Source organism: Triticum urartu, chromosome 1A (genome assembly GCF_056163025.1).
Source record: "Triticum urartu cultivar PI428250 chromosome 1A, HENAU_Tu73, whole genome shotgun sequence".
In the NCBI taxonomy this organism is placed as follows: Eukaryota; Viridiplantae; Streptophyta; class Magnoliopsida; order Poales; family Poaceae; genus Triticum; species Triticum urartu.
Window position 1 is genome coordinate 468,081,710 of NC_141873.1, and position 26,299 is coordinate 468,108,008.

The following is a 26,299-nucleotide window of genomic DNA, read 5'->3' on the forward strand; positions in this document are numbered from 1 at the left end:
ACAAAGAAGTCAATCCATTTGAATTTTGCCCTTAGCGAACATCGGAACCCTGCAAACTCAAAGTGTCCTTCAATCCCAGTTGCTATACCGCAACCTGCAAGGATCAACCAGAAACACAAACACAGCAATCGCATGATCTGAACTGTTCTCTTTTTCTCTAGATTTCTTTCATTTCATAATTCATACGAGCACAGCACGCACTAGATTTCTTTCATTTCATAATTCATACGAGCACAGCACGCACTACAATCCTCTCGTCACCTTAAACCAACAAGGGAGAACTCAGGGACGCTACAGCAAAGACAAAGCAGCAGTCAGGGAGAGAATTCACATCTGAAGGATCATCCAAAGCTTCCTAAAAAGAAAGAGAGGGGGCGCAAAAAGCATGGACCGGGTAGCAGCCAAGCAAAAGCTATATCCCTGGGAGGAGGCGTATCTACAGGCTCTGCATCTGGGAAAATGAGATCCGGATGGTGCTCCCCTCCAGCGGGGTGGCGTGCTTCGACACGAGGGCCTCGGTCGCTTCCTCCTCGCTCTCGAACAGGACGAGGGCCTGCCTCTTGCCGTTCACCTCGAACAGCTTTGTGCCGACGATAGAGCCGTGCTCAGACAGATGGGCGAGGAGCGCTTCCTCGGAGACGTCCTGTGCGAGGGCGGAGACGTGGATCATCTTGGTTGGAGCGCAGCAATGCCGGTAGTTCTTTACCACGTTGGTGTTGAAGCGGTTCAGGCCCGAGTTGATGTAGTCATGCGCGTCAGGGGCAGGGGTTATGGTGGGGTACTTCGAGTAGTTGACGTCCAACTTGTTACCAAATAGCGTGGCCACCTGCAGCCGAAAAATGGGAAGGTGGCATCAAAATGTCAAAGGTAACAATCATTCCAAATGGAACAGATAAACCAGATAGGTTGATATACTAGAGAAAATGCACGCACCTTTAGATAGTTCACAGCTAGCTCGGCCTGTAACCCATCAGCCATTTCTACAAGGGCGAGATCTGGTTTGTTGTGCAGCACCTTGATTCGAACTATGTTTCCATATAAAGAGAAGAGATTGAAAAGCTTATCCTCATTGGTTTTCTGCACAGAGAAAAGTTAACAATGAAGGACGATCGTCCAAGGTATATAACCTCTACATGGAATCTTAAGACAAGCTTGAACACCCTATAGGTTGGTGTCCAACACCATAAAATACTTAAGATTAGGCCACATTTGTTCTAAGACTTCCCTTAATGGTCAGTTTGGTCCTTAAAACAATAAGAAAGACAAGTCCTACTCAACAACCACATTTTCCATGCATACTTTGACATTTGAAAAGGTAGTCAAAATATCAAGATTGTGAAAGGAGCCTTCGAAGATTCAAAACTTACATCAGTGTTCAAATTACTGACTATCAGTGTGCACCGTTCATTGGTACCGGTCACTCCAGGCGGTAAAGTTCCACCAAATGCAGCTGCAATCGTTGCAGCTCTTCCTGTCTGTTATGCACAAACTCAAATACTTTTGTATGAGAACTCACAGGGATATTTGAACAAGATGCAACAAAAAACAACACTGGAGTAACACCATTCAAAGGGAGTCAGACGCCAACCTGTGAATACGGACCTGTACAAGAAAGGAAACTAAATAAGATATTTTTCATTATCAAAAGAATTATTTATTGAAAATCCGATGTAGTAAGCTACCTCCAGGTTGTTGGAAAGGATAGAGACCCCCAGGATCTGGAAAACCTTGCTGCTCCAACCAATTAAAACATACAGTGGTTAGCTTCAGAGCATAAATGATGCATGTAACAAGTGAGATATATAGCAAAATAAAGAGAACCACTCAACCTGGGAGGGCCTTGGACGTTGTTCTGTAGGCAATGATGGATTCGTGAAATCCCTGGACAAGAAAAGAGATTCACCACGGGTGACTTTCATGTTAACTGATGCTACACAGTAACTGGCATGCCCATGACTGCATTAACTATGTTTCTTGTAGAGATGAGAACTGACAAATTGACCTTACCTAGTTCTCTCATTGTTGAAATGGACTTGCAGTTCGCTGAGACTGGATATCCACATAAATAAAGAAAAACAATCAGATACAACAACTGAGAAAAAATAAATTTCAACTAGGATTAGTCAAAGCTCATACTTGGAATATTGGATGTCTAGCTGGCAGCAACCATCATATATGTTCCTTCCCTGGAAAAGTTTTGTTTGTAAGATTAAGATGTATGAGAATCATACGTAGAATCTAGGACACTAATGGAGCCATGAAGTAATTACATGCAAAGCAGCAAGTGCTTCCACAGCCTCATGACGCGATTGATACTGGATGAGGGCCTGAAAGCCTGCACCAATCAAATAAAATGTATTGAATCGTCTATTTCAGATAGTAAAGATAACCAACTGTTTATTCCAGTCGAAGGACGGACAAAAGCACTAGTCTATAGTAACATATGCCACTATAATTCTTTTTTGTTGTTGCTACTGCTACAATTATTAGTACACATGTTTTAAAACCGTGCCGAACCTGTTGCTACAGAATGTCACACCTAATGTAATCAATTGATGTACTGCACACATTGTTCATACAGTTTGACAATACACCTGCTGTTTTCTGCAGAAGTTATAGCCTGTTACGCATATTACAGATACTTGTTAATACATCAACATTATCATTCAGAGGCAAACTGGGGAGTGAATCAGAGCATCCATATGCAGTTTACATATGGGTGTGTGAGAGAGAAAGAGACGTGGAGTCTGACCAGCTGACTTCTGAAATTTGACAATCTTCTCCACATATCCATATGCTTTGAAAACTTGATGCAGAATCTCCACCGTTATAGGATAGAGCACGTGGTGGACAGTAGCTAGAAGGATTCGGTTGGGTTCTGATTCCTGAGGGCCAGCAGACGACCACCAAGACAGAAGAGTGGGAGAAAGAAAAGAATAAATAGAAAGGAAAAGATAGGTTTATCTAGTTGGAAAAATAAGAGGCAGTAGATATAACATGCAATTTAACTCAGCTATCTAAAAGAAATGATGAGAATATACTAAACATAGCTAACCGTCCTTCAAATTTTGATATATGAAGTATTTCCACAATTTATGGTGTAACTGTCACAGTAATTCAACTTTCTATTTTTACATAATCACACTACCATATTTCCTAGTTGTAGGTTCCATCTTAGGATGATAGCACAATCATATCCTAATCTTGTAGCCTTGTAGGCACCTTTACACAAATATAGTCCCACGGCAAAACCATTTCATGCAACTGAGTAATTGACGGAACTAGATAGCGCATCAATGTGTAATCGAGGCAAGCATTATGCACACTAAACAACCACAAACAAGTCAAAGTAGGGTTTAATAACTTAAGAACACATGTCATTATTTTGAAAATCATCCACAACCTGGACTTACAGAATCTAAAAACCCTTTATAAGAAAATTCAAAAAAACCCTTTATAAGTCAATGTTGTACCACCGCGGTATTGCCACAGCTAAATACTCCGTCCGTCCCATAATATAAGAACGTTTTTGACACTATGATAGTATCAAAAACGTTCTTATATTTTGGGACAGAGGGAGTATTAGTTAAGAGTATCATGCAGCTGATTGCTCAACACGAAGCTCTAAAAACACTAAGGATAGAGATTTCATAGTTCACTAATGATACTAAGTTACTAACAACTCCAGATAACTCTGAGAAACTTATAAAACAAATCTTACAAGTCGAGGGTAGACAAGTATATACCTGATCAGAATTCCGGCTATGAGAGCTCTGGTCAGTGGTAAGTTCTTGATGGGATGAAAATTGCATGTAAACATGCCTCCCCCTAAATTGACATAAAAGGGTGCACACGTGTGAGAAAAGGAATGAGAACATACCAAACAAAAATATGAAATTTAATGAGAAACCCAGCTGGCTTTTAGGTAGAAATAAGGTAACAAACAAGGGCAATGCTAAATTTATATTTGTTGACATAAAGAAAGCAGGTCACGAGGCGCAAACCGTATCATTAAGCATGCATTATCCAGAATGAGCGATAACTATGTACTAGTGGAAGCTAAACATTGCAAAAACTAAGTGCAACTGCGTAGCAGCAAGCATGAGTAAATGCTGGGCTCTTGTGTGGCATCGAAAAACCAACACAACCAAGAACCGCATCACCTTACGCTAGGTTGGACACCACTGTAGTATTGCAGCGCGCTCACGGAAGAATGAATGTCTTGCATCTGGAGAAGGGCCTGCACCGCAACACTGACAACTTTCAACACCGGGACTGCTTGATTTCTTAACAAAAGAAAAACACCACCGGACAACGGCGAAGAACAGAACCCACCTGATTCTTGCCACGCAGCATGACGAGCTTGGACACCGAGCCGAACGGCTGCAGCAGCTGGAGCAGATCGGCCTGCGGCGAACAACGGTGAGGGGAGGCACACGCCGGGTGCAAAAGGCAGTAAAAGCGCAATCTTTATTCAGGGAAGCCGCTCCCCCGATTATTATTTATTCAGAAACGAAAAACGGATTGCCCCGGACGGAACCGCAGGATCGACGAGGCGAAGGCGCAGGATTTCCGTCCCCTCTCACCTCGGTGATCTCGTGCCCGACGTTCCGGATGTGGATCACCTTGGACGGCTCCGCCATCCTGCCGCGCCGCTGAAACAGGGGAAGCGGCCACTAATAAGTCACCAGGGAATTCCTTACGCCACGCAAGGGCAAACAGCGAGGAGAGGCCGACGGGGGGAGATCCAGGGCCGACGGTCCGGCATGGGCGAGATGCATTACCTTGTTGGAGGGTTTAAGCGGGAGGAGGATCTAGGGTTTTGCCCCGCGGAGGGCGAGGCGGAGGGCGAGGCGGAGGTGGAGGGAGGAAGGGAGGGAGGGGAGAAGAGCCGCCGGAGCGTTCTGTTTTGGATTCGGCAGGAAAGAGAGAGATCGAAACGGCTCCGTAATCGGCGTATCCTGAGGCGAACACGTCATACGAGCCGCATAGAACATGTGTTTTAGGGCGTGTACAACGCTCCATCGTGGACAGCTGCTCCACAGGCCCACGTAGGTTCGGATGCCAGGTGGAGGCAAAGGCATAGCCTCACGGATGCGGCTTGCCTGCTCCCTCCCCATGCTCCCATCCGTGCAACCACTCCATCCTACGGCTGTCTTTTTTTTTTCTTCTTCCCCCTGATTTTAAGGGGATGGGACCGGACCTTATTTTGTTCCAATCAAACCATGCTACGTATGCGGGAGCATGGATGGGCGCACGCCGAGGGAGCAGGCAAGTCTCGTCCAGCCTCGCAGATGACAGGTGCATCCTGCAGAAGAAGCGGCTGCTTCGTGGAGGAAAGAAGAAATTAGGGAAAAGCATGAGAGAGAAAAGGTGAAAAAGAACGAGAGAGGGATGTCTCTGTACTGGTTTGCTAGTCATCTAGGGTGAAGATGAAAAGCAAAAACTATTAAAGTATGGAGGGAAGAGAAAGTGGGGGTTCATTTTACTACTGCCCGCATTGAGCAGTGGGCTATCCAAACGGTGGTTTTCACTAAATTTATTTAATTTTAGGCATGAGGCACCGGTATGGTGATGCTTCCGTTGCTCATGCCCTTACTAGCTAGATCCGATGCGTTTCTCTGATCATCGACGAGACAGATTACCCGTGTCGTACATGAGTTTATCAAAATTTTTGACACAGCACGCGAACTGAGTGTAGCTCAAACGGTTAGGTCGCTTGTAATGAAACCAGCCCGCCAGAGGTTAAGTCCTAAACTTATCACCGGTGCTTGCATTTTTCCTACCGTCGACCACAAATGTGCTTGTGGCGCTTTCCGACGATGTCCGTACAGTGAGAGAAAACATTACCGTCAACTACAAATGCATCTGTATCGTGTTCAAAGAAAAAGTGTTGATACAACTTTGGATGACACATCACTAGTTAGAGAGTATGATTCGAGAGTCACCACAGAAAATAAATGTAAAACTCATCTTTTTCTTACACTTGTACATATTTTAATGTTTTCGTAATGAATATAGTGATCTCGTCAAGCATGACGCGATCCGACGCCGAGGGAGTATTCATGTGTAAGTGTGAAAGTGGTTAGGATAATTTTTGTCCGAAAGCGTTTTCAAATCCCTTTTTATGGGATACGGTAAGAGATGTTTGACATCGGACAACAATTGGATCCAAATCCGAGTTCGATCGATAAGATAGGGTATTGGACATGATATTACTAATATACTCTCTCTGTTTCTTTATGTAAAGTGTATTATTTTTAGCATGGTGACCAAGGCACATAATTATAGATTAGTTAAGACTAAATTACCCTTGGTAAATTTATTGGTTAGTGGCAAGTAAATCAGTTAGTTCAGGAAAGTAAGAGATACATGCAATTGAGAGAGAGATATTTTTTTATTTTTTTACTGCAAAGAGAGATACACACAATCAGAAGAGAGATACTTCTTTTTTTCCAGAGGGCTAAAATAAGAATTATGAGAAATTACAATAAATGCATATTACATTATAAAACTTATCAAAAATCAAATACACCTTATATAAGTGAACGAAGGGAGTACGGCGTATTAGAATAATCTAGTTTTTTTAGTAAGATAATCCGATCTTTTAGATTCTGATACCGATTTATGGGTGAAGTTTTAATTAGCAATACGTCAATGTTATCTTTGCTTATGAGACAAGAAATATGCTTGTTAGTGATTTATTTGGCCTATTTTAATATTATCTGATGCTTTATGTCTTTTAAAGTGCATAAGTATTAATAATTGCTCACTGCTTATGTATAATTTTAGTCTAAAACATATATGTTCCTCATATATGAACATGGAAAATGACTTTTTTCTGATCTGGTGTCGTTCCTTTATCGTACCATGCCTGAATCCGCAAAATCCAGTATTAGAATCCACATATTCTGGTATTTAAACCCACATCCATTCTGCTTTTGAATCCGAAAATAAATATACAATGTATAAGGATTATGCGTTCGAAACCTATCCAGTTTCATTCATGTGCATGTTTCGGACCATGCTTGACTTTCTAAAAGGACACTGTTAGAGCTCTCCTTTTGGTGAATTTGAGCTATAGGCCCTCTCCTCCATATGATTATTTATTTATTAGATAGATATTGTACACTCATGTGGTGAACTTAGCTATGTTTTACTATCCTCCTCACTTTTTCCATGTTCGCCAATGCGGCATCTATCGCCCCTTTGTGGCACGATGGTGCACCGCTTTGCTTCTTGCGCCGACGGGACGATGGTGATCGTTGCCCCGTAACCTTAACGTTGCTTACCTCTACCATAGGCACCTTGTGCGGTTCCCGAGATAGCTCTCAAGTTGTGCATCACGTCATTGGTGACGCGACATCACCTTTGTCCTTTCATGGGAGGCAAGGTCTCCCTACACCGTGACGCCACACCTGTCAGCACACAACCCACCCGTTCGTCCGGCTTTGGGGCCATGGTGGTGATCAGTGGTGGTGGTGTCGTATTGTCAGGTCTCCCACGCCACCATTCACAGTCGTAGACCCATTCCCGCAAAGATCTTCTGTGAAAGGCAGTGGCCATGCTAGTGAGCTATTTTCCTTTTTATGGATCCTAGAGTATTATTTCTATGAATTCATGAATGATGCAATTAGTTAGTATTTTTTTACAAATTGTGTAACATATTGATATTAATGTTTTTGTGTGATATGGATATGAATATTGCATGCTACTGATATGAATTTGTATGATATTGACATGTTGTTCCATATTTTCCAACACAAATTCTATCCTTTGGAAGGAAAGCTACCGGATTTCCTTCCTTTTTCGGTAAATAATGTAACAATCTGGTGATTGGGATACACCAGCTTCAAAAAGGACCACAAGTTTGTCCAAAGAAAAGAAAAGAAAAATTAAGTGCAAGTTGGTTAGCAATCTCAAAATTGATGAAAAGAAAGAGACATCAGGTGCAAGTGCAATTGTGTAAGTCGATCATGTCTACATGGGGTGTGGACATGGCTCCGTTTTGGACATCATCGGGTTCTGCCAGCGTTGCTACGGTGTGGGCACGTGCTGGATCTAGGGGTGCAACTGTTAGATAATAACGAGAAATAAATGAGACAGAGAGACACTGATTTTTACATGGAAACCCTTACGGGAGAAAACCACGGACGCACGAAGGCGCAATCACTATGAGGAGGAGTATTACAAGCACGAGACGACAGACCGTCTTAGGTGCGACTACATGGGGTATATATGAGGGCAATACATGAGAGTCTTTGGAGGACAAGTAAACGAGTTATACTCGTACGCGTCGGTACCAACGCAAAGGCCCACACCGTATGTACTACGTCTAGTCCAATATGGTAGAATTTGGATCACAATTTAACAATCTCCACCTTGAGCCAAATTCCCTCCAGTAGTCAAAGAAAGTGAATAACTTTATCCAAATCAGTATAAACACCTTGTGCGTCAAAGTTCATAGGACTAGTGAGAAGTACCAACTAAGCCTGAGCAAAGCTCAAACTTATTGGTAGGAACTGGCTTTGTCATCATATCAGCAGGATTATCATGAGTACTTATCTTGCATACCTTCAAATTGCCTTCAGCAACAACATCTCGAATATAATGAAATCTGACATCAATGTGCTTTGTCCTCTCATGATACATTGGATTATTTGTAAGATATATGGCACTTTAACCGTCAGAAAATATGGTAGGGCAAGATGAATCTCCACAAAGCTCAGTGTATAAACCTTTCAATCAGATAGCTTCTTTGCATGCCTCAGAAATAGCCATATACTCGGCATCAGTAGCGGAACATGCCACAATAGACTACAAAGTTGCTCTCCAACTCACAGCACAACCACCAATGGTGAAAACATAACCTGTGAGTGATCTTCTCTTATCCAAATCACTAGCAAAATCAGAATCAACAAAACCAACAAGTCCATCTCCACTTTTCCCAAACTGTAAATAAGCATTAGAAGTACCTCGCAGGTATCTGAAAATCCACTGAACTGCTTTCCAATGCTCTTTTCCAGGATTAGCCATGTATCTATTGACAACACTCAATGCATATGATAAATCCAGACGAGTACAAACCATGGCATAAATAAGTGAACCAACTGCACTCGAATAGGGAACTCTAGACATGTACTCAATATCTGCATCTGACTTAGGACATAAGGCTGATGATAATTTGAAGTGTGCAGCTAACGGAGTACTTACTGGCTTGGCATTATGCATATTAAAACGACGAAGAACTTTATCAATATATCCTCTCTGACTTAGACATACTTTTCCAGACGGCCTATCTCTGAATATTTCCATGCCAAGTATTTTCTTTGCTGCACCCAAATCCTTCATCTCAAATTCATTACGCAATTACTTCTTTAGTTCATTAATCTCTCACATGCTCTTTGCAGCAAGTAGCATATCATCAACATAAAGGAGCAAATAAATAGTTGAACCATTGACAGTTTTCAAATAAACACAACTATCATAATTAGACCTTTTGAAACATCGAGAGAGCATAAAGGTGTCAAATCTCTTGTACCACTGTCTAGGGGATTGCCTCAATCCATACAGAGATTTCTTTAACTTACAGACAAACTTTTCTTTTCCAGGAATAATAAAACCTTCAGGTTGTTCCATATAAATACCCTCTTCTAATTCTCCATGTAAAAATGTAGTTTTAACATCCAATTGTTCAAGCTCAAGATCATGCATGACAACAATACTGAGTAAAGTGTGAATAGAGCTATGCTTCACAACAGGAGAAAAGACTTTGTTATAGTCAATACCTGGAATTTGGCTATAACATTTAACAACTAACCTTGCTTTATATTTTGTCTCATCATTAGGAGAAACACCTTCTTTCCTCTTGAAAACCCACTTGCAACGAATAGGTTTCTTCTCTCTAGGTAATTTTACTAAATCCCAAGTGCAATTCTTTTCAAGTGATTCCATCTCATCATGCATAGCGGTCATCCACTTATTACTATCATCAGAAATAATAGCCTCGGAATATGAAGAAGGTTCAGCATTACCTTCAATTTCTTCCGCAACAGATAAATCAAAAGAAACAATATTGCACTCTTCAATTAACCTATCAGGTTTATTAATACCCCGCCTAACTTTGTCACGTGCGAGATTCCAACTGGGCGGAACAATAGATTGATTTGGAGTGGGAGTGACATGATCATAATTAACGACGGGTTCATCATGTGCATCAACAATTTCATTACCAGATGTATCACCTGAATCAATAACATGCTCCACCTGAACAGTAGGCTCCTGAACAATAGGCTGTTGTTCACTCTCAACGGGAACATTAGTAGATGAAACATCATGTAACATAGCAGATTCATTAAAGATAACATTTCTGCCAATAACAACCTTCTGGGTTTCAGGATTCCATAATTAAAAACCTTTAACACCAGACTTATAACCAAGAAAGATGCACTTAACAGCCCTAGACTCCAATTTTCCATTATCAACATGAGCATAAGTAGTGCAACCAAAAACTTTCAACTGTGAATAATCAGTAGGTGAACCAGACCATACCTCAATTAGAGTTTTCTTATTAAGAGAAATAGATGGTGAATGGTTAATGAGATAACAAGCAGTGGAAGCGGCCTCAGCCCAAAAACGCCTATGCAAACCTGCATTGGACAACATGCAACGGGCTCTGGAAATAATGGTCTTGTTCATACGCTCAGCAACACCGTTTTGTTGAGAAGTATAAGGAACGGTGTAATGTCTGACAATGCCTTCAGACTTGCAATAATTATTAAATTGCTTAGAACGGAATTCCATACCATTATCAGTGCAAAGTATTTTTACCTTCTTTTCAGTTTGTCTCTCAATCATAATATTCCACTCCTTAAAAGCTGAGAATGCTTCATATTTATGTTTCAAGAAATAAGGCCAAAATTTTCTCGAATAATCATCAATAATAGTCAGCATGTAACTAGCACCACCTAGTGACTTTCTGCGAGATGGTCCCCATAAATCAGAATGCACATAATCAAGAATACCTTCAGTTGTATGGGTCGAAGTATTGAACTTCACCCTCTTGTGCTTGCCGAAGATACAATGCTCACAAAATTTCAATTTACCAGGTTCATATCCATCAAGAAGACCTCTCTTATTTAACTCTGCTAAACCAAGTTCACTCATATGTCCAAGACGCATATGCCAAAGGTTACCAGCATCACAATCAGAATTCTTTGAAATAACTGGAGTAGCTTTATCTGAAACGGTAGAACCTCGAAGGTAATAAAGACCATTAGTTGAATTTAAGTCACCTTTCATCACAATAAGGGAATCTTTGGTGACTTTCAAAACACTATCTCCACCTGAATACTTGTACCCCTTTGCATCAAGGGCACTCACAGAAATAAGATTTCTCTTCATCTTCGGAATATACCGAACATCTGTCAAAGTTCTAATTATGCCATCAAACATCTTGATTCGAATAGAACCTATGCCTTCAGTCTTGCATGGTGAATTATCAAAACCCAAAACAGAACCAGCAGAAGTAGTGGAATCAAAAGTATTAAACCAATATCTATGTGGACACATATGAAAAGTGCATGCAGTGTCAAGTACCCACTCATCATTGGTCTCGGCACATCCAGCAATAACGACAAGAGCATCATCGGAACTATCATCACGAGCAACGTTAGCAGAATTTTCACCTTGTTTGTTACCTTTCCTCTTTTCCTTGTTCTGCAACTTGAAACACTCATAGATGTCATGCCCGTCTCTCTTGCAATATCTGCAATATTTCTTGTCTCTGGATTGCGACCAGCCCCTGTGGCCGTTCTTACTTTTGCCTCTTTTTCCATTATTGGAGTTCTTCTCCTTTGTCCTGCCACAAACAGATAATCCCTCGGCTTGGGATGAACTCGAACCATCATGAGGCACCATTCATCTTCTCCTTAGAGTTCAAAGCTTCATAAACTTCATGGAGGACCTCGATCAGGGTGGTGGCCCTGGGGACGCGCTGGAAGGATCCGCGAGGTGACCGCAATGGTGGCGGTCTACGAGGTGGTCGCAATGACGGCGAAATCTGGGCTATCTTGCATTCATATCTCCGTCTCTCACATCGATGAGATCAAAGGAGGTGCGCTAGTGACCGGAAGCAGGGTGACGTGTAGGACGACGGTGCTCAACCTGCATCTCGCGTCTTCTCCAACAATCAGGATCCGGTTAGTGATGTGTCGTCAGCCGGTAGCGAGGTTATTGGCAATGATGAATTTGATGAGAAGTTTGCGATACTCTTGGTGGGCTAGATCTGGCAATGCCGACGTACGAGCTTCATGCCCTTGTTGAAGATGTTGGCTCGAGGTATGGCTTCGGGAATGAAAATCATATGTTCGATCTTCGGTCGGTGTCGGGGATATACCCCGTGGCGTAAACCGGCCGGAAGTATAACCCGGCCGGACTGGACGACTCACTGGTAACCCGCCCGAAGCTTGGCGGTTCACGGGCTACCCGCCCGGTCTTGGCGGTTCATTAGTAACTCGGCGGGCGGGTCAGATGAATGACGAGGCCCATGGCCCAGAAGGCCGGTTCACGGTTAATGGTGGGCCAGTTTATGAGGAAAGCACAAGGAATATTCCCTTACAAAGGAAGCAAGACTAGGACTCCACTTGTAATAGAGTAATCCTAATCCAACTAGGACTAGTGATGTAAACCGCCCCTTCAACATATATAAGAAGGGGCAGGGCTCCCCAAAGAGGGAGAGACGACAAGCAAGAAACAATCTCTAGGGCTAGACACAAAGAGCCGGTTTACGTCGTCTTCCTCGTGATGATAATGAGACCTAGCCACAAACAACATGTAGGGCTATTCCGGATGATGTTTCCCGAGGCCCGAAGCTGTCTAAATCCTTGTCTTGTGTGTTGATCCGTCCTGCGTCTCTCGTCCCACTCAACCCCTCTCAAGCTACCACATAGATGCGTTGGCCTCACGACTAAGTCCTGACACTAAGGACATCTGCCGTGACAAATCCACGACAGTCGGTCTCGTCAATATCGTCGCTCTAATGGTGACCCCCTTTTTGAAGGCTTTGCCTAAGAGTCGTGTATTTTTCGTTTAATTCGGCCACAGTCATAGAGCTGTGATAGATTTGTGGAGGCTCTATCGCAAGGCAAATCAATGTTGGGTGGTCTAGGGTTTTTATTTTAAATTTCCTGTAAGCCGTTCGTTCGACATTGGTGCTAGCCTTTGCTTGACATCGTTAACTATTTAAAAATATAATAAGATTGTGTGCATCACTTGATGCGGAGGGAGCCCGAGGGTCTTACCGCATTTCGGAAAAAATAACTAATGGGCTGTGAGCAATGACTCATGTCGTACCTCTTTCGTTTAGCAAGCATGTGTTTGCTACTGACGGTCGCTTTGGCCCCATCATGGTGCTGTCTTCTCCTCGTCAGTCAGCTGCCGTTACTTTGCGGGTGCATATTGGTGTCTTGTGACAGTAACCGGAACGACCGATTCAGGATCCACACAATAACGACCGCAGTCGTCCAACATGCCAATATGTGCATCGCAAATGAACGATCGATTGCCATGACAAACATCAAGTGAGTATATACACACCAATAAAATTCCCAGACGCAATGTGAAGCTTGATGGTTTCTTCTTCCATGAGCTAGGGGAAACAAACCAGATCGATGGCTACGTACATACATCTCACATCACAATCTCTTCCACCCAAGCATGCGCCATTGCCATCTACTCCTACATCCACACATGCCTGCCTCCATGCACCAGAGATCTCGATCCTTAACACCTAGCTACGACGAAGACCCGCATCACATACACTAGCTAGTTCTTGGGCGTACCGCTCTCTTGGCCTTGGCCTTGCACGGCGCCGTCGAGGGGATCGCCTCGCCGTCGTCGGCGGCCGCTCCACCCATCGCCCTTGTCTTCTTTTTCTCCCCCTTCTCCTCACCCATCTCTTCCTCTTCCGGCTCCTCGCGCCAGTGCCCGTGGTCGTCCATCCTCCTCGTGTTCCTGTATATCGCCGCCAGCGACCGGAACCTCGGCCTCCTCCTCGCGACCCCGCCGATGACGGCCTCCTCGTCTTGTCCGCCACCCTTGGGCCCACCGAGTTTCTCGCGTCTCTTCCCGGTGCTGCTCTCCACGGCGGGCACCCCCTCTTTACCATCTCCCCGCTTCTCGCCGGCTGCCATGACGCTCTCCGCGCTCTTGCTCTCCACGGCCCGCGCCTTCTCGCCAGCTGCCTTGACGCTGTCCGCGCTCTTGCTCACCACGGCCGGCCCCTTCTCGCCGGCTGCCCTGACGCTGTCCGCGCTCTTGCTCTCCGACTCGGCGCCGTCGTCGTCGCAGCCGCCGCCGCTGAGCTGGATGAGCTGCTCCGCGGCCTCCATCTCCACCGTGGTCGACGACGCGGCCGGCGCCTCTGCCTCCACCGGCTCCCCCATGACAGCCCTCCTCCGCCCCAAAGAAATACCGAACACGAGCGGTGGCAGATCGCCGGGGCGGCCGCGAATGGCGCGCGCGGGATAAATATATATCCTCAAGTATAGGCGGGCGACGACCGGCGACCGGACCGCGTGGGATCGGGGAGAGGACGCGCGGAGGAGGGGGCGCCAAGGAAAGGAATGACCCGGAAGGTGGCAGGAAGGGAGGAGACTCGTGCCCGCTTTCGTTTGGTTTTCGGTTGTTTGTTCTGGCCAAGTTTAGATTGCAATGCGAAACGGCTTTGAAACTTGACCCCGTCCGGTTACTTGTTCCTGGCACGTACCGACGTACGTATGCGCCGACGTTGACGGGTCGGCGTACCGGAAAAGCTAACAGAAAGCCACGGATCTTGGGGACCGCGTCAAGCGCAACAATTCATCTGCTGCTACTAGTTTCTATTGCTCTGACGACGACTTGAAATGGATGTTTGTATGCTTTGAGAATGTCAAGGAGAACAGGAGAAGAAGAATGATTTTAGGTTAGGACGGGAGGACAACGGGTTTTGAAACCATTTCATGTCGTCAGTCGGAATTCAGTGACGACTCGCGAGTCAATATTGGTCTGGTCATGGTGCAGAGTACACACGACGGGGCTAGAAATACAGCAAATGGAGAAACTCATGTGACCAAGCAGTCAATCTCCGGCTGCACTTTGGCTGTGGTGAGTCTCTTTCACCATTTTTCATCCCAACAGTACGCAGTTAACGGATACTTGCATCAATGAGAACTTCCAAGAAGCACTCCTGGTCAGGCAATAATAACCAGGCAAGCTAGTAGAAACCGGCACACAGATAGATGAAACATGCTAACACCATGGTGAGGCAGCAACCCTACAAATTATTCTAGCCAGGTGCAAACCAAAGTGGTGCCTTTACAGAACGTACGATTTCCTGCTGGATTGATTTTCTATACCCCTACTATACGCCCTTTGATTATGTAAAGAAGAGGAAGAAGAAGAAGAAGAAGAAATCTCAAAGTAGTCAGCAAAATTTATTATCTACAAAAGAAACCAGTCAGACAAAACCTGTACTCACTCGGATGGTTCGACGGGAAAATCTCCGGACTTGACGGTCCGCGGCAGCAACCTTCATACCCCTAGTTTATCGCGATTATGAGGAAGCTAATGGAGACATACATGAGGAAGACGGGGTACAGCGCCAGGGCCTTCCTCCTTGGGTTCACGGCGGTGCTCATGAATGGATAGGCGGCCCAGGAGCTCCATGCTAGTGTCACCGCCACCACGACGATCTTTAGCATGTCGTTGTCCTTGAGCAGGCAAATCAGAGCTCCCACGTCCATGGGGAACAAGCAGTATCCAAGAAGACTCAGGCTTTGGAAGAAGATGATTTGGCCGCCCTGCAAACGAAACAATGTGGTCATTGCGTATACATGTGCAAGCACGTGTGGGAGAGAGACGAGGGGTTTAAGTACCAGAAGCAGCACATTCAGCGTGAGGATTATAGCACCGGCAGCAAGTACAGCAAACGCGACAGCAAATACTTCAGACTACAAACACAAAAGGCGTGTCATCCAAGTCAGTATGTGATACATCAAATGATAATTAAAAAGTGAACTGCAATCATAGGATGAAGCGTTCATACAGATTAGAGGATCTCCAAGGATGCTTGCATATGGACTAACGAGCATCTAAAATTTTCTATCGAAATGAAATTAATTGGTTCTAGGTGTGAATTCTGTTTGCTGCCGATGAAAACTTCAGAAGAACATCAAATGCCCAAGTTACTGCACTGCTGCAGCACTTTTTATTTCCATGACAGCTCTCCCTCCTTGGAATAATTTTCATCAAACACTAGATTTTTACTGGACCTCTTGAAGCATTATAAAAGCAAAAGTAAGCTACTGAACTGGAGATGCCATAGATAAATTAGTGGAATGGCCAAGGCCACCTAGAAGGTTCGCGGGCAAACTAAAATATTTATAAGCATGTCTCTAGTACCCTTTTTCACAAGGAAAAGCATAGTCCCCCTTCTAAGAATACACTGCCTTCCAGATTTAACAGCACTCTCCCCAACTTTCACTTTACTCCTAAGAAGATCGAGAGCATGGCAGGTGCAAATAGCATGGTAATGGAGAAATCTCCCTATGCTCTTTATGCTCTTTTATTCTTTACAAAAGTGCACTTCTTCTAATCCTAGTTTGTAAAGCAAGTTCGCAAAACACACGCAACAAATAAGAATGTGCTGGAGATGTATAACAACAATCCAGCCTTAACACTGTTTGGTTTGTAATCAAGGATTTACATCCCCTGCTAAATCTACAATACGTGCAGCAGCAGTTATCAGGTCATCTACAGTGTCTGCAACGCTTTTGCATTTCAGATAAATAGTACCGGATGAACTGGTATAACTATTACTATTAACGTTGTTAACCATCAGTCCATCACCCATGCAATTGACAAGTACTAAAAATATTTTCACCTGATCAATGTGGGGCCTCATGAATTAAATAATTGAAGGTTTGCACTAGTTCATTCTAACTAATGTATTTCAAATGCAGGCGTTGCACCCAGCTAACTGAATATTGATGGACTTGGATTTCAAATGATATAAAAAATGCAGTAGCTACGTACCTTCCTGACTGAGGCCGACCATGAGAGGGTGAGGCCGAGGAAGACGATGAAGAAGAAAGGCCCCCAGAGATCCCAGTCGCGGAGCGCCTTGCCGGGGTCCTCGCGGAAGGGGTTGGGGAAGACGACGAGCTTGAGGTTGCTGACGATGCGGGTGAGGTCGCGCTTGACGGTGTCCCAGACGGGCTCCGTGAGCGTGTTGGCGGGGCTCCCGAACCCGTCCGCGCCGATGGGGATGGGGATGGCGACGGAGGCGGAGGGGAGCGGCGCGGGGGAGAAGGTGGGGGGCGGCTGGGGCCGGAAGCTGGCCGGAGGGGGCACGGGAGGGATGTTGGCGACGGGGATGGACGCGCGCGGAGGGGAGGGCGGCCGCGCGGGCAGGACGGCGGCGGCGGTGGGGGCGGCGTGGATGAGGCTCTCGATCTCGTCCATGTCGGACTGCGCCGACGACGGGTGGAGCGGGATGGTGTCGCCCTGGGGCTGCGCGTGCGACATCGCCGGGCGCGCGGGCTAGGGCTCCGCCGGGCGGCGAGATCTCAGTGGTCGCGGGAGGGCGGCGGGCCGGCGAGCGAGACGAGGAGGGACGGTGGCGAACGGCGGACCGGACCAGGGGAGGAAGAAGCACGCGACGAGGGGGGTGCACGGACGGACGGAACTGGCTGTCGAATGGCGCGAGCGCGACGCGACTCGGTGTGCCTGCGGGATATTTTTTCGCGGTTCGCAACTTTTCCTTTTTTTGGGGTGCGGATACGGAGGTTCGTTTATCCAGCCTCCACAGGAAGTTCGGCCTGGACTGAAGTCCCCAAGAAGACGGGCGAAAATGCAAGTTCTCAGCTGACAATTCCCCAGATTCCAAGGTTCGGCCTGGACTCGGTCTGGTTTGACGTCATTTGTTGCTAAACGAATTTGAGTGGCCGAAATAGTTTTTGCACTCCCCTCACGACGGCGTCTAGGGTTTCCCTTCTCTGGCCGGACTTCTAATCCGGTGTCAATTTCGTTTCAGCAATCCTTATAATCTTCAGGGTTCCAATTGTTCGAGCTGGTGAAGGAGGAGGCAAGTGCGCAAAGTCACCTTTACCGGTTCCGGTAGCTAGCGGTGGTCTTCTCACCAACGAGCAACTGATACCACATTGTGACGACCGAACCTTGGAAGGGGATCGATCGCACAGAGAATTTGAGATGAGGAGAGCAGACGACGAGGCAAGGTAGGAGAAGGGGATCAAGATTCAGAACGAGAGAGTTCAATTACTCGCTGCCTTGTCCCTCGAGGACCAGGGCTTTAGTACAGACAGACCCACACACCACGCACTTGGGCCACATGCGGCCTCAAGGCTACCCACTGGGCTCAACCCACCTCTTACCACCTCTCCTACTCTTGCTAGTCCACCGCTACGCAGTAGCAGGTGTGACAATTTTCCCCCCTTGAGCGAGAGCGTCTGCATCCCAACACGGAGTTGCTGGGTAACGATGACGAAGTACATTGTAATCCTCCCATGTTGCTGCATCAGGAGAATGGGAGGTCCATTGAACACGGACCTGCACGACTGAAGTGTTCCCCTTTTTCACCATGCGTCGATCCAGGATCAGTTCTGGTTGTAGTGGAGCTGCTGTCAGGTCTGGGGGTCGAGGTAATTCAGAGAAGACCGGTGAGTAATCTTGTGTGAACGGCTTCAGTTGGGAGACGTGGAACACATGATGGATACGACTGCCTGCTGGTAACTCCAGCTTGTATGCCATGGAGTCGATCCTTTGCTCGACAGAGAAGGGCCCAAAGAACTTGAAGGCCAGTTTGGGGCAAGAGTGATTTGCTACAGTAGACTGGGCATAGGGTTGCAATTTCAGCAATACTTGTTCACCCACTGCAAAGGATCGCTCCGTTCTGTTGCGGTCCGCCTTCTGTGTGTACCTGTTCTGTGCCCAAGCTAACTGCAGTCGCAGAACATTATTGTGCTTTGTCCACTCCAAGTCAGCACTAGTATCCTCCGGCAAGTGTGTAGCAAGGTCTGGTAGGCCTCCCAAATTTGGTTCTTGGCCGTACAAAGCTTTGAAAGGAGATGTATTCAGTGAAGAATGATGTGTAGTATTGTACCAGAACTCTGCAGTGGGAAGCCATTTACGCCATTGCTTCGGGTTGTCATGAACGGCACATCTTAGGTACATCTCAAGGCACTGATTCACGCGTTCACTTTGGCCATCAGTTTGAGGATGGTATGCTGTTGAATAACTGAGTTTGGTGCCTGTTGCGTCGAGAAATCCACGCCACATCGCACTGGTAAAGATCTTGTCACAATCTGAAACGATCGAGTGAGGAACGCCATGTAATTTGATGATATTGTCCCAAAAGGCACGAGCAACTGTAGCTGCTGTAAATGGGTGACGAAGAGGAACAAAATGGGCATATTTTGTTAAGCGATCAACTACCACCGTGATCACCTCATAACCTTCAGAAGTTGGCAACCCTTCGACAAAATCCATGGTGATGTCACGCCAAGGTTCTGTAGGTATCGGCAGTGGCTGGAGGAGGCCTTGAGTTTTCAGGTGTTCGTGTTTGGCATGCTGGCAGGTTGCACATTGAAGCACAAAATCCTCCACTGCCTGTTTCATGCCACACCAAGCAAAGAGCTTCTTGATCCGTTGATAAGTTGCTATTACTCCGGAGTGGCCACCCACGGCGCGGCGAAAAACTTCCCAGGTAATGTCAGTATGTGTCTGTCGGAAAGCCCAGAGCCAGAGCGCGGCATGGCCCTCGACATAGAGAGCCGTTGTCGCCACCCAGTTGTGCAGTGGCACTTGGTACAACTCAAAATATGCGAGACAAAGATCCAGCCAGACTCGCGGGGCCTCGCCCTCGAAACGGGGAAATTGGTGCTTCGGAGGACGGGGCACATACTCGTCGCGCTGTCTCGGTGGCAACGCACGCCCCGATGGTGCGTGCTGCGCCCCTGGTACGGGCAGCAGCGACGGTCCCTCATTGACGAGTCGGGCAGCCTGGACCGGGCCTGTGAGGACTTGCGGAATTGGGAGGGCGCTTGGAGGTGGCGGGGCATGCAGACTGTGCAGTGGAGGCTGGACCGGCGCCTCCCGAGTCGGTGCAGAGCGGAGCGGGGTCGTCGCGGGTTCGTCGACCTGTGAGCTGGTGGATGGAGCCGAGGAGGCAGACGTGGAAGCCACCTTGCGGACATCATCCACCTCTGCATGTGTTAGACCGATCTGCTTCGCCAGACTCTTCAGCTCGAGTGAGACCTGCACGTTGAACGTGGTCTGCGCCTCTGCCCGCTTGTCCACCAGGATCTTCTCTTCATCAAACTTGGAGAGCAGCGTCTCCATCAGGGCAGTGAGATTCGCTGACTGCTCTCCCATGGCGGCTAGTAATTGCCGCGTCTGGACCGAAGGCTTGGACGGCGCCGTTGCACCTGCCCCGAGCAGATCGAACCCCGCGTAGGATTTCGGGCGACCTCACCGGAGTGAAATCGCACCTACGGCGGTGGATGTTACCGATCCGGCCAAGGGAGTAGGGGGTGACGCGACGGCGAAATTTTTCTCTCCAGGAAATTGTGGCTTTGATTACCAATTGTGACGACCGAACCTTGGAAGGGGATCGATCGCACAAAAAAATTGAGATGAGGAGAGCAGACGACGAGGCAAGGTAGGAGAAGGGGATCGAGATTCAGAACGAGAGAGTTCAATTACTCGCTGCCTTGCCCCTCGAGGACCAGGGCTTCAGTACAGACAGACCCACACACCACGCACTTGGGCCACATGCGGCCCCAAGGCTACCCACTGGGCTCAGCCCACCTCTTACCACTTCTCCTACTCTTGCTAGCCCACCGCTACGCAGTAGCAGGTGTGACAATTATACGGTTGTTGTATTTGATTCTTTTGAACCATTTGCATACTTGGTACTTTCCTTCTCATGGACCCACCATGTGGATGCCATTTTTCTCTCATCCATTCCACTCATGTACGATTACATGCACTGCTTAACTCTCTCTCCATCAAAACCTATTCTTTTTTATTTTCTTGTTATAATTTAAATCATTTATATATTTTAAACCACAACTCTATTTTTGAAACTTTTTATATATTTGAACTCCTGGCGCGAAGACTATGACAACAAGACCAATGGATACACTTTAAACATGTTTAAATTTTAGCATTTCAATCAACTTAGTTCACTCAATCTATTTCAGTGTGTTTTCTAAATGACTTTCTTTTGTTTCTTCGTTCACTCATTTCCGTTTCAGTTATATTTCACATATATCAGCTTCTTGAAACAATTGTTTTTCTAAATGAGTGAAATTAGCTCCTGAAAATACTTGAAACATGTCCTTTCAAATGAAATGGGTGAAAATAGTCTTTTGAAATGAGTGAAATTAGCTCCAAAAAATAATTGAAACATGTCTTTCAAGTAAATTAGTCCTTTGAAATGAGTGAAATAAGTTTTATTTGAATTATGTTTTGTATATAAGTGAAATTAGTTTTCAAATTGAAAAATGATTTTTTGTGAAACTCATTTTTCAGTCTGTTTATTGTGAAATTGCTTCGTTCACTAATTTCAGTTTCATTTATATTTCACATATACCACTTCTTGAAACTGGTGTTTTTTTCTTCAGAAATGAGTAAAATTTAGACCTTCAACTGTGTGAAATCTGTTTTTATATAAAGAGTGAAATGTATTCTTGAGTGAAATATGTTAATTGAAACCAAGGAAATATATTTGCGAAGAAGAGTGGAACATTTTACATGCATATTTCAGAAATCATTTATGTCAACATTTCAAAGAAATTAAGCGTATGTGAAGTCAGTTTCTTTTTTGGAAACGAGTGAAATATATTATTTCAATTGAGTGAGTGTAATGTGTTTTTAAAATGTGTGAAGCATATCTTTTGTAAATAATACAAGTGAAATCGTGTATTGAAATGAGTGAAATATATATTTCAAATGAGAAAATCAGTTTTTTTCCAAGATAAGTGAAATATGTTTTTTTTGGTTGAGTGAAAATATGTTATCTGGAATCAGTGAAATAAAATTAGTTGAAATGTATCCATTTTTTAATCTTGTTTTAAAGGTCTTGCCTTCAGTAATTCAAATATGTAAAAATATCACCAATTGAATTTATTGTTTAATAGATATCAATCGAAAAATTTCGCTATCAAATTTAATACTAGTCTTTTCTTGGGAGAGACACTTGTGCATGTTTAATTGACGCACTACTATGCACATGTAGAACCATAAAAGCTGCATGAGCATGCATATGGTTCCACAATAGGTTTGTATTCTCACGTATTGAAGTGTACAAATACGTGAGAATACAACATATTGAAGTGTGAAAAGAGACTCTTCAATATTGTATGGTAATGGTTTCGTCTTTGGCGAACCAAATTGGAGGTCCGCAAAACTGCATATCAGCGACGGAGTCGCGTCGAGCTCGGGTGTGGAGGTGATCCATTTTTTTTTGAGTGGTTGCTATGGTGCTAGAGGCAGGTGACGAGCGTTGGTGTCAAGCTCAGAGGTTTCTTCAATGTTGTTCATAGTTTTACTTCTTGGCTGGTGTTCCTTTGTGCAAAGACTACCGTTCTATTTGTTTAGTTTTGCTGGTCGATATATACATGGCTTGTAGAATACTTTTTATGATATAAATGAGACACGTATTATCATGAAAAAAAGAGAGACTCCCGCAAAAAGAGGGTGTAAAAGAGACGCCCACCGCCTGCGCATGACGCATCCACGGTCTGAGGGTCTTTAAGAACCAAGTTGGCGCGATGTGCTCCGCCGCCACCATGAGGTTCCCGCACCGCTCCGCACTGGCATAGCACGAGATAGCGCAAAGTGTTTTTTACCGGTTGTCGGTGTCAAAACCGGCGGATCTCGGATAGGGGGTCCCGAACTGTGCGTCAAGGCCGGATGGTAACAGGAGACAAGGGACACGATGTTTTTACCCAGGTTTGGGCCCTCTCGATGGAGGTAATACCCATACTCCTGCTTGATTAATATTGATGATATGGGTAGTACAAGAGTAGATCTACCACGAGATCAAGGAGGCTAAACCCTAGAAGCTAGCCTATGGTATGATTGTTGTATATGGAGTTGATGTCCTACGGACTACAACCCGCCGGTTTATGTAGACACCGGATAGGGTTAGGATTACACAGAGTCGGTTACAATGGTAGGAGATCTTGAATATCCGCATCGCCAAGCTTGCCTTCCACGCCAAGTCCCATCCGGACACGAGACGAAGTCTTCAATCTTGTATATTCTTTTGGGGAACCTAGCAGAAATTCAAAATTTTCCTACGTATCACCAAGATCTATCTATGGAGAGACTAGCAACGAGGGGAAGGAGAGTGCATCTACATACCCTTGTAGATCGCTAAGCGGAAGCGTTCAAGAGAACGGGGTTGATGGAGTCGTACTCGTCGTGATCCAAATCACCGATGATCCTAGTGCCGAACGGACGGCACCTCCGCGTTTAACACACGTACAGCCCGGTGACGTCTCCCATGCCTTGATCCAGCAAGGAGAGAGGGAGAGGTTGAGGAAGACTCCATCCAGCAGCAGCACAACGGCGTGGTGGTGATGGAGGAGCGTGGCAATCCTGCAGGGCTTCGCCAAGCACCGCAGAAGAGGAGGAGAGGGATGCAGGGCTGCACCATCAGGCAGAGATCAAGATCATGTGTGTTATGGGCAGCCCCTAGGCCTCATATATATAGGGGAAGGGGAGGAGGCTGCGCCCCCTCTAGGGTTCCCACCCCTAGAGGGGCGGCAGCCCTAGATGGGTCTTGGGTGGCGGCCAAGAGAGGGGAGAGGGGGAGGCGCCCCTAGGGTGGGCCTTAAGGCCCATCTGGACCTAGGGTTTGCCCCCTCCCACTCTCCCTGCGCCTTGGGCCTTGGTGGGAGGCGCACCAGCCCACTAACGGGCTGGTCCCTCACCACTCTTGGCCCACGCAACCTTCTGGGGTTGGTGGCCCCACTTGGTGGACCCCCGGGACCCTCCCGGTGGTCCCGGTACGTTACCGATAAACCCCGAAACTCTTCCGGTGACCAAAACAGGACTTCCCATATATAAATATTTACCTCCGGACCATTCCAGAACTCCTCGTGACGTCCGGGATCTCATCCAGGACTCCGAACAACATTCGGTAACCACATACAAACTTCCTTTATAACCCTAGCGTCATCGAACCTTAAGTGTGTAGACCCTACGGGTTCGGGAGACATGCAGACATGACCGAGACGTTCTCCGGTCAATAACCAACAGCGGGATCTGGATACCCATGTTGGCTCCCACATGTTCCACGATGATCTCATCGGATGAACCACGATGTCAAGGACTTAATCAATCCCGTATACAATTCCCTTTGTCTATCGGTACGATACTTGCCCGAGATTCGATCGTCGGTATCCCGATACCTTGTTCAATCTCGTTACCGGCAAGTCTCTTTACTCGTTCCGTAACACATCATCCCGTGATCAACTCCTTGATCACATTGTGCACATTATGATGATGTCCTACCGAGTGGGCCCAGAGATACCTCTCCGTTTACACGGAGTGACAAATCCCAGTCTCGATTCGTGCCAACCCAACAGACACTTTCGGAGATACCTGTAGTGTACCTTTATAGTCACCCAGTTACGTTGTGATGTTTGGTACACCCAAAGCATTCCTACGGTATCCGGGAGTTGCACAATCTCATGGTCTAAGGAAATGATACTTGACATTAGAAAAGCTTTAGCATACGAACTACATGATCTTGTGCTAGGCTTAGGATTGGGTCTTGTCCATCACATCATTCTCCTAATGATGTGATCCCGTTATCAACGACATCCAATGTCCATGGTCAGGAAACCGTAACCATCTATTGATCAACGAGCTAGTCAACTAGAGGCTTACTAGGGACATGGTGTTGTCTATGTATCCACCCATGTATCTGAGTTTCCTATCAATAGAATTCTAGCATGGATAATAAACGATTATCATGAACAAGGAAATATAATAATAACTAATTTATTATTGCCTCTAGGGCATATTTCCAACATATTCATAGTCCTGGAGTCCGGCTGAAGGTATAGTCCAGCTACCCGAACACCCCCTAATCCAGGACTCCCTCAGTAGCCCCTGAACCAGGCTTCAACGACGACGAGTCCGGCGCGCAGATTGTCTTCGACATTGCAAGGCGGGTTCCTCCTCCAAGTCTTTCATAGAAGATCGTAAACACCAAGAGTAGTGTCCGGCTCTGCAAAATAAGTTTCCACATATTTCCATAGAGAGAATAATATTAACACAAATCAAATCTGCTGACGTATTCCGCAGTGCGTCATCACACTACGGCCAAGTCCTTTACTCGAATCGTTTTTACTTTTCCACCTTAGCACGTTTTGCGAGGCGGTTTCCTTGGCACGTCTTGTCAAAGCAGAGATCGTGTACCCCTTTTACGGTATTCTCATCAATACGGACGTGGGTAACCCAACTGTGCCCGTTAGCACGTTTCCTCGATTAAAGACGAGTCCCGAACGGTTACGGGGAGGGCTCTTGGTATTCAACCTCTTATAAAGAGACCAAGGCCTTACTCCTTTTTTCAATCTCAAGCGAGTTCGCCCGTCGCCTCGAGTTCCAACACCCTAGGCTCCAGATTCCAGGCGCTTCGGACCTTCGACGATGTCCGGTTCTGACCTTCAAGGCCGATGGTGACGGAGGAGGACGTACTAAAGTTGAGGGAGGCTAAGTTCCTGACCGGCGAAATTTCGCATAGGTTGCCTGCTCAAGGGCAGGTCATTCCCAGTCCCCAGCCCGGTGAGAGCGTGGTGTTCATGTCTCACTTCCTTCGGGGGTTGGGCTTCCCAATGGATCCCTTTGTGAGGGGACCGCTGTTTTATTACGGGCTGGAATTCCATGACTTAGCTCCGGAGTCCATCCTCCATATCTCCTCGTTTATTGTCGTGTGTGAAGCGTTCCTCCGTGTTACCCCTCACTTCGGATTATGGCTCAAGACCTTCAAAGTGGAGCCGAAGATGATCAAGGGACAGCACGCAGAGTGCGGAGGCGCTGTTATAAGCAAAAATGTTGATGCTCCATGGCCCGAGGGCTCTTTTCAAGAGGAGCTAGGCTTGTGGCAACGAGAGTGGTTTTATATCACCGCTCCCCGGAGCACCAAGTGGGTGGCGCCTCCTGCCTTTCGCTCGGGTCCCCCACCACGGCTAGCGTCATGGGTCAACAGAGGGTTAGATTGGGG

General features: G+C 46.1%; 3 protein-coding genes across 3 annotated transcripts; all 3 read right to left on the reverse strand.

Moving 5' to 3' along the window:
- Nucleotides 1–200: 200 nt before the first annotated feature.
- Nucleotides 201–4,941, reverse strand: LOC125535630 (polypyrimidine tract-binding protein homolog 3). The gene is made up of 15 exons (XM_048698696.2): nt 4,785–4,941; nt 4,587–4,655; nt 4,336–4,407; nt 4,164–4,240; nt 3,747–3,828; nt 2,753–2,885; nt 2,271–2,335; nt 2,137–2,186; nt 2,008–2,049; nt 1,830–1,881; nt 1,683–1,731; nt 1,589–1,602; nt 1,368–1,475; nt 934–1,077; nt 201–826 (listed from the first exon to the last, which is right to left on the reverse strand). The coding sequence occupies exons 2-15, from the start codon at nt 4,641–4,643 to the stop codon at nt 437–439; spliced, it is 1,335 nt and encodes a 444-aa protein (XP_048554653.1). The 5' UTR covers nt 4,644–4,655; nt 4,785–4,941; the 3' UTR covers nt 201–436.
- Nucleotides 4,942–13,619: 8,678 nt separating this feature from the next.
- LOC147991735 (uncharacterized) lies at nt 13,620–14,569 on the reverse strand. The gene has a single exon (XM_087525801.1). The coding sequence runs from the start codon at nt 14,442–14,444 to the stop codon at nt 13,821–13,823; it is 624 nt and encodes a 207-aa protein (XP_087381927.1). The 5' UTR covers nt 14,445–14,569; the 3' UTR covers nt 13,620–13,820.
- Nucleotides 14,570–15,233: 664 nt separating this feature from the next.
- On the reverse strand, nt 15,234–17,788 carry LOC125535638 (protein YIP4a). The gene is made up of 3 exons (XM_048698708.2): nt 17,074–17,788; nt 15,915–15,989; nt 15,234–15,839 (listed from the first exon to the last, which is right to left on the reverse strand). Exons 1-3 carry the CDS (start codon nt 17,563–17,565, stop codon nt 15,579–15,581), a joined length of 828 nt encoding a protein of 275 aa, XP_048554665.1. The 5' UTR covers nt 17,566–17,788; the 3' UTR covers nt 15,234–15,578.
- Between the last annotated feature and the right edge of the window lie 8,511 nt (nt 17,789–26,299).

What these genes read in the sequence shown, in the direction of transcription:
- LOC125535638 (XM_048698708.2), bottom strand. Translation starts at nt 17,565, where the DNA reads ATGTCGCACGCGCAGCCCCAGGGCGACACCATCCCGCTCCACCCGTCG. An exon ending in GGTCGGCCTCAGTCAGGAAG is followed by an intron (nt 15,990 to 17,073) that starts GTACGTAGCTAC and finishes TTGTGTTTGTAG; the next exon opens with TCTGAAGTATTTGCTGTCGC. An exon ending in CGCTGAATGTGCTGCTTCTG is followed by an intron (nt 15,840 to 15,914) that starts GTACTTAAACCC and finishes TTTCGTTTGCAG; the next exon opens with GGCGGCCAAATCATCTTCTT.
- LOC147991735 (XM_087525801.1), bottom strand. Translation starts at nt 14,444, where the DNA reads ATGGGGGAGCCGGTGGAGGCAGAGGCGCCGGCCGCGTCGTCGACCACG.
- LOC125535630 (XM_048698696.2), bottom strand. Translation starts at nt 4,643, where the DNA reads ATGGCGGAGCCGTCCAAGGTGATCCACATCCGGAACGTCGGGCACGAG. An exon ending in ATAGCCGGAATTCTGATCAG is followed by an intron (nt 2,886 to 3,746) that starts GTATATACTTGT and finishes GCTGGCCCTCAG; the next exon opens with GAATCAGAACCCAACCGAAT. An exon ending in TCAGTAATTTGAACACTGAT is followed by an intron (nt 1,078 to 1,367) that starts GTAAGTTTTGAA and finishes TTCTCTGTGCAG; the next exon opens with AAAACCAATGAGGATAAGCT.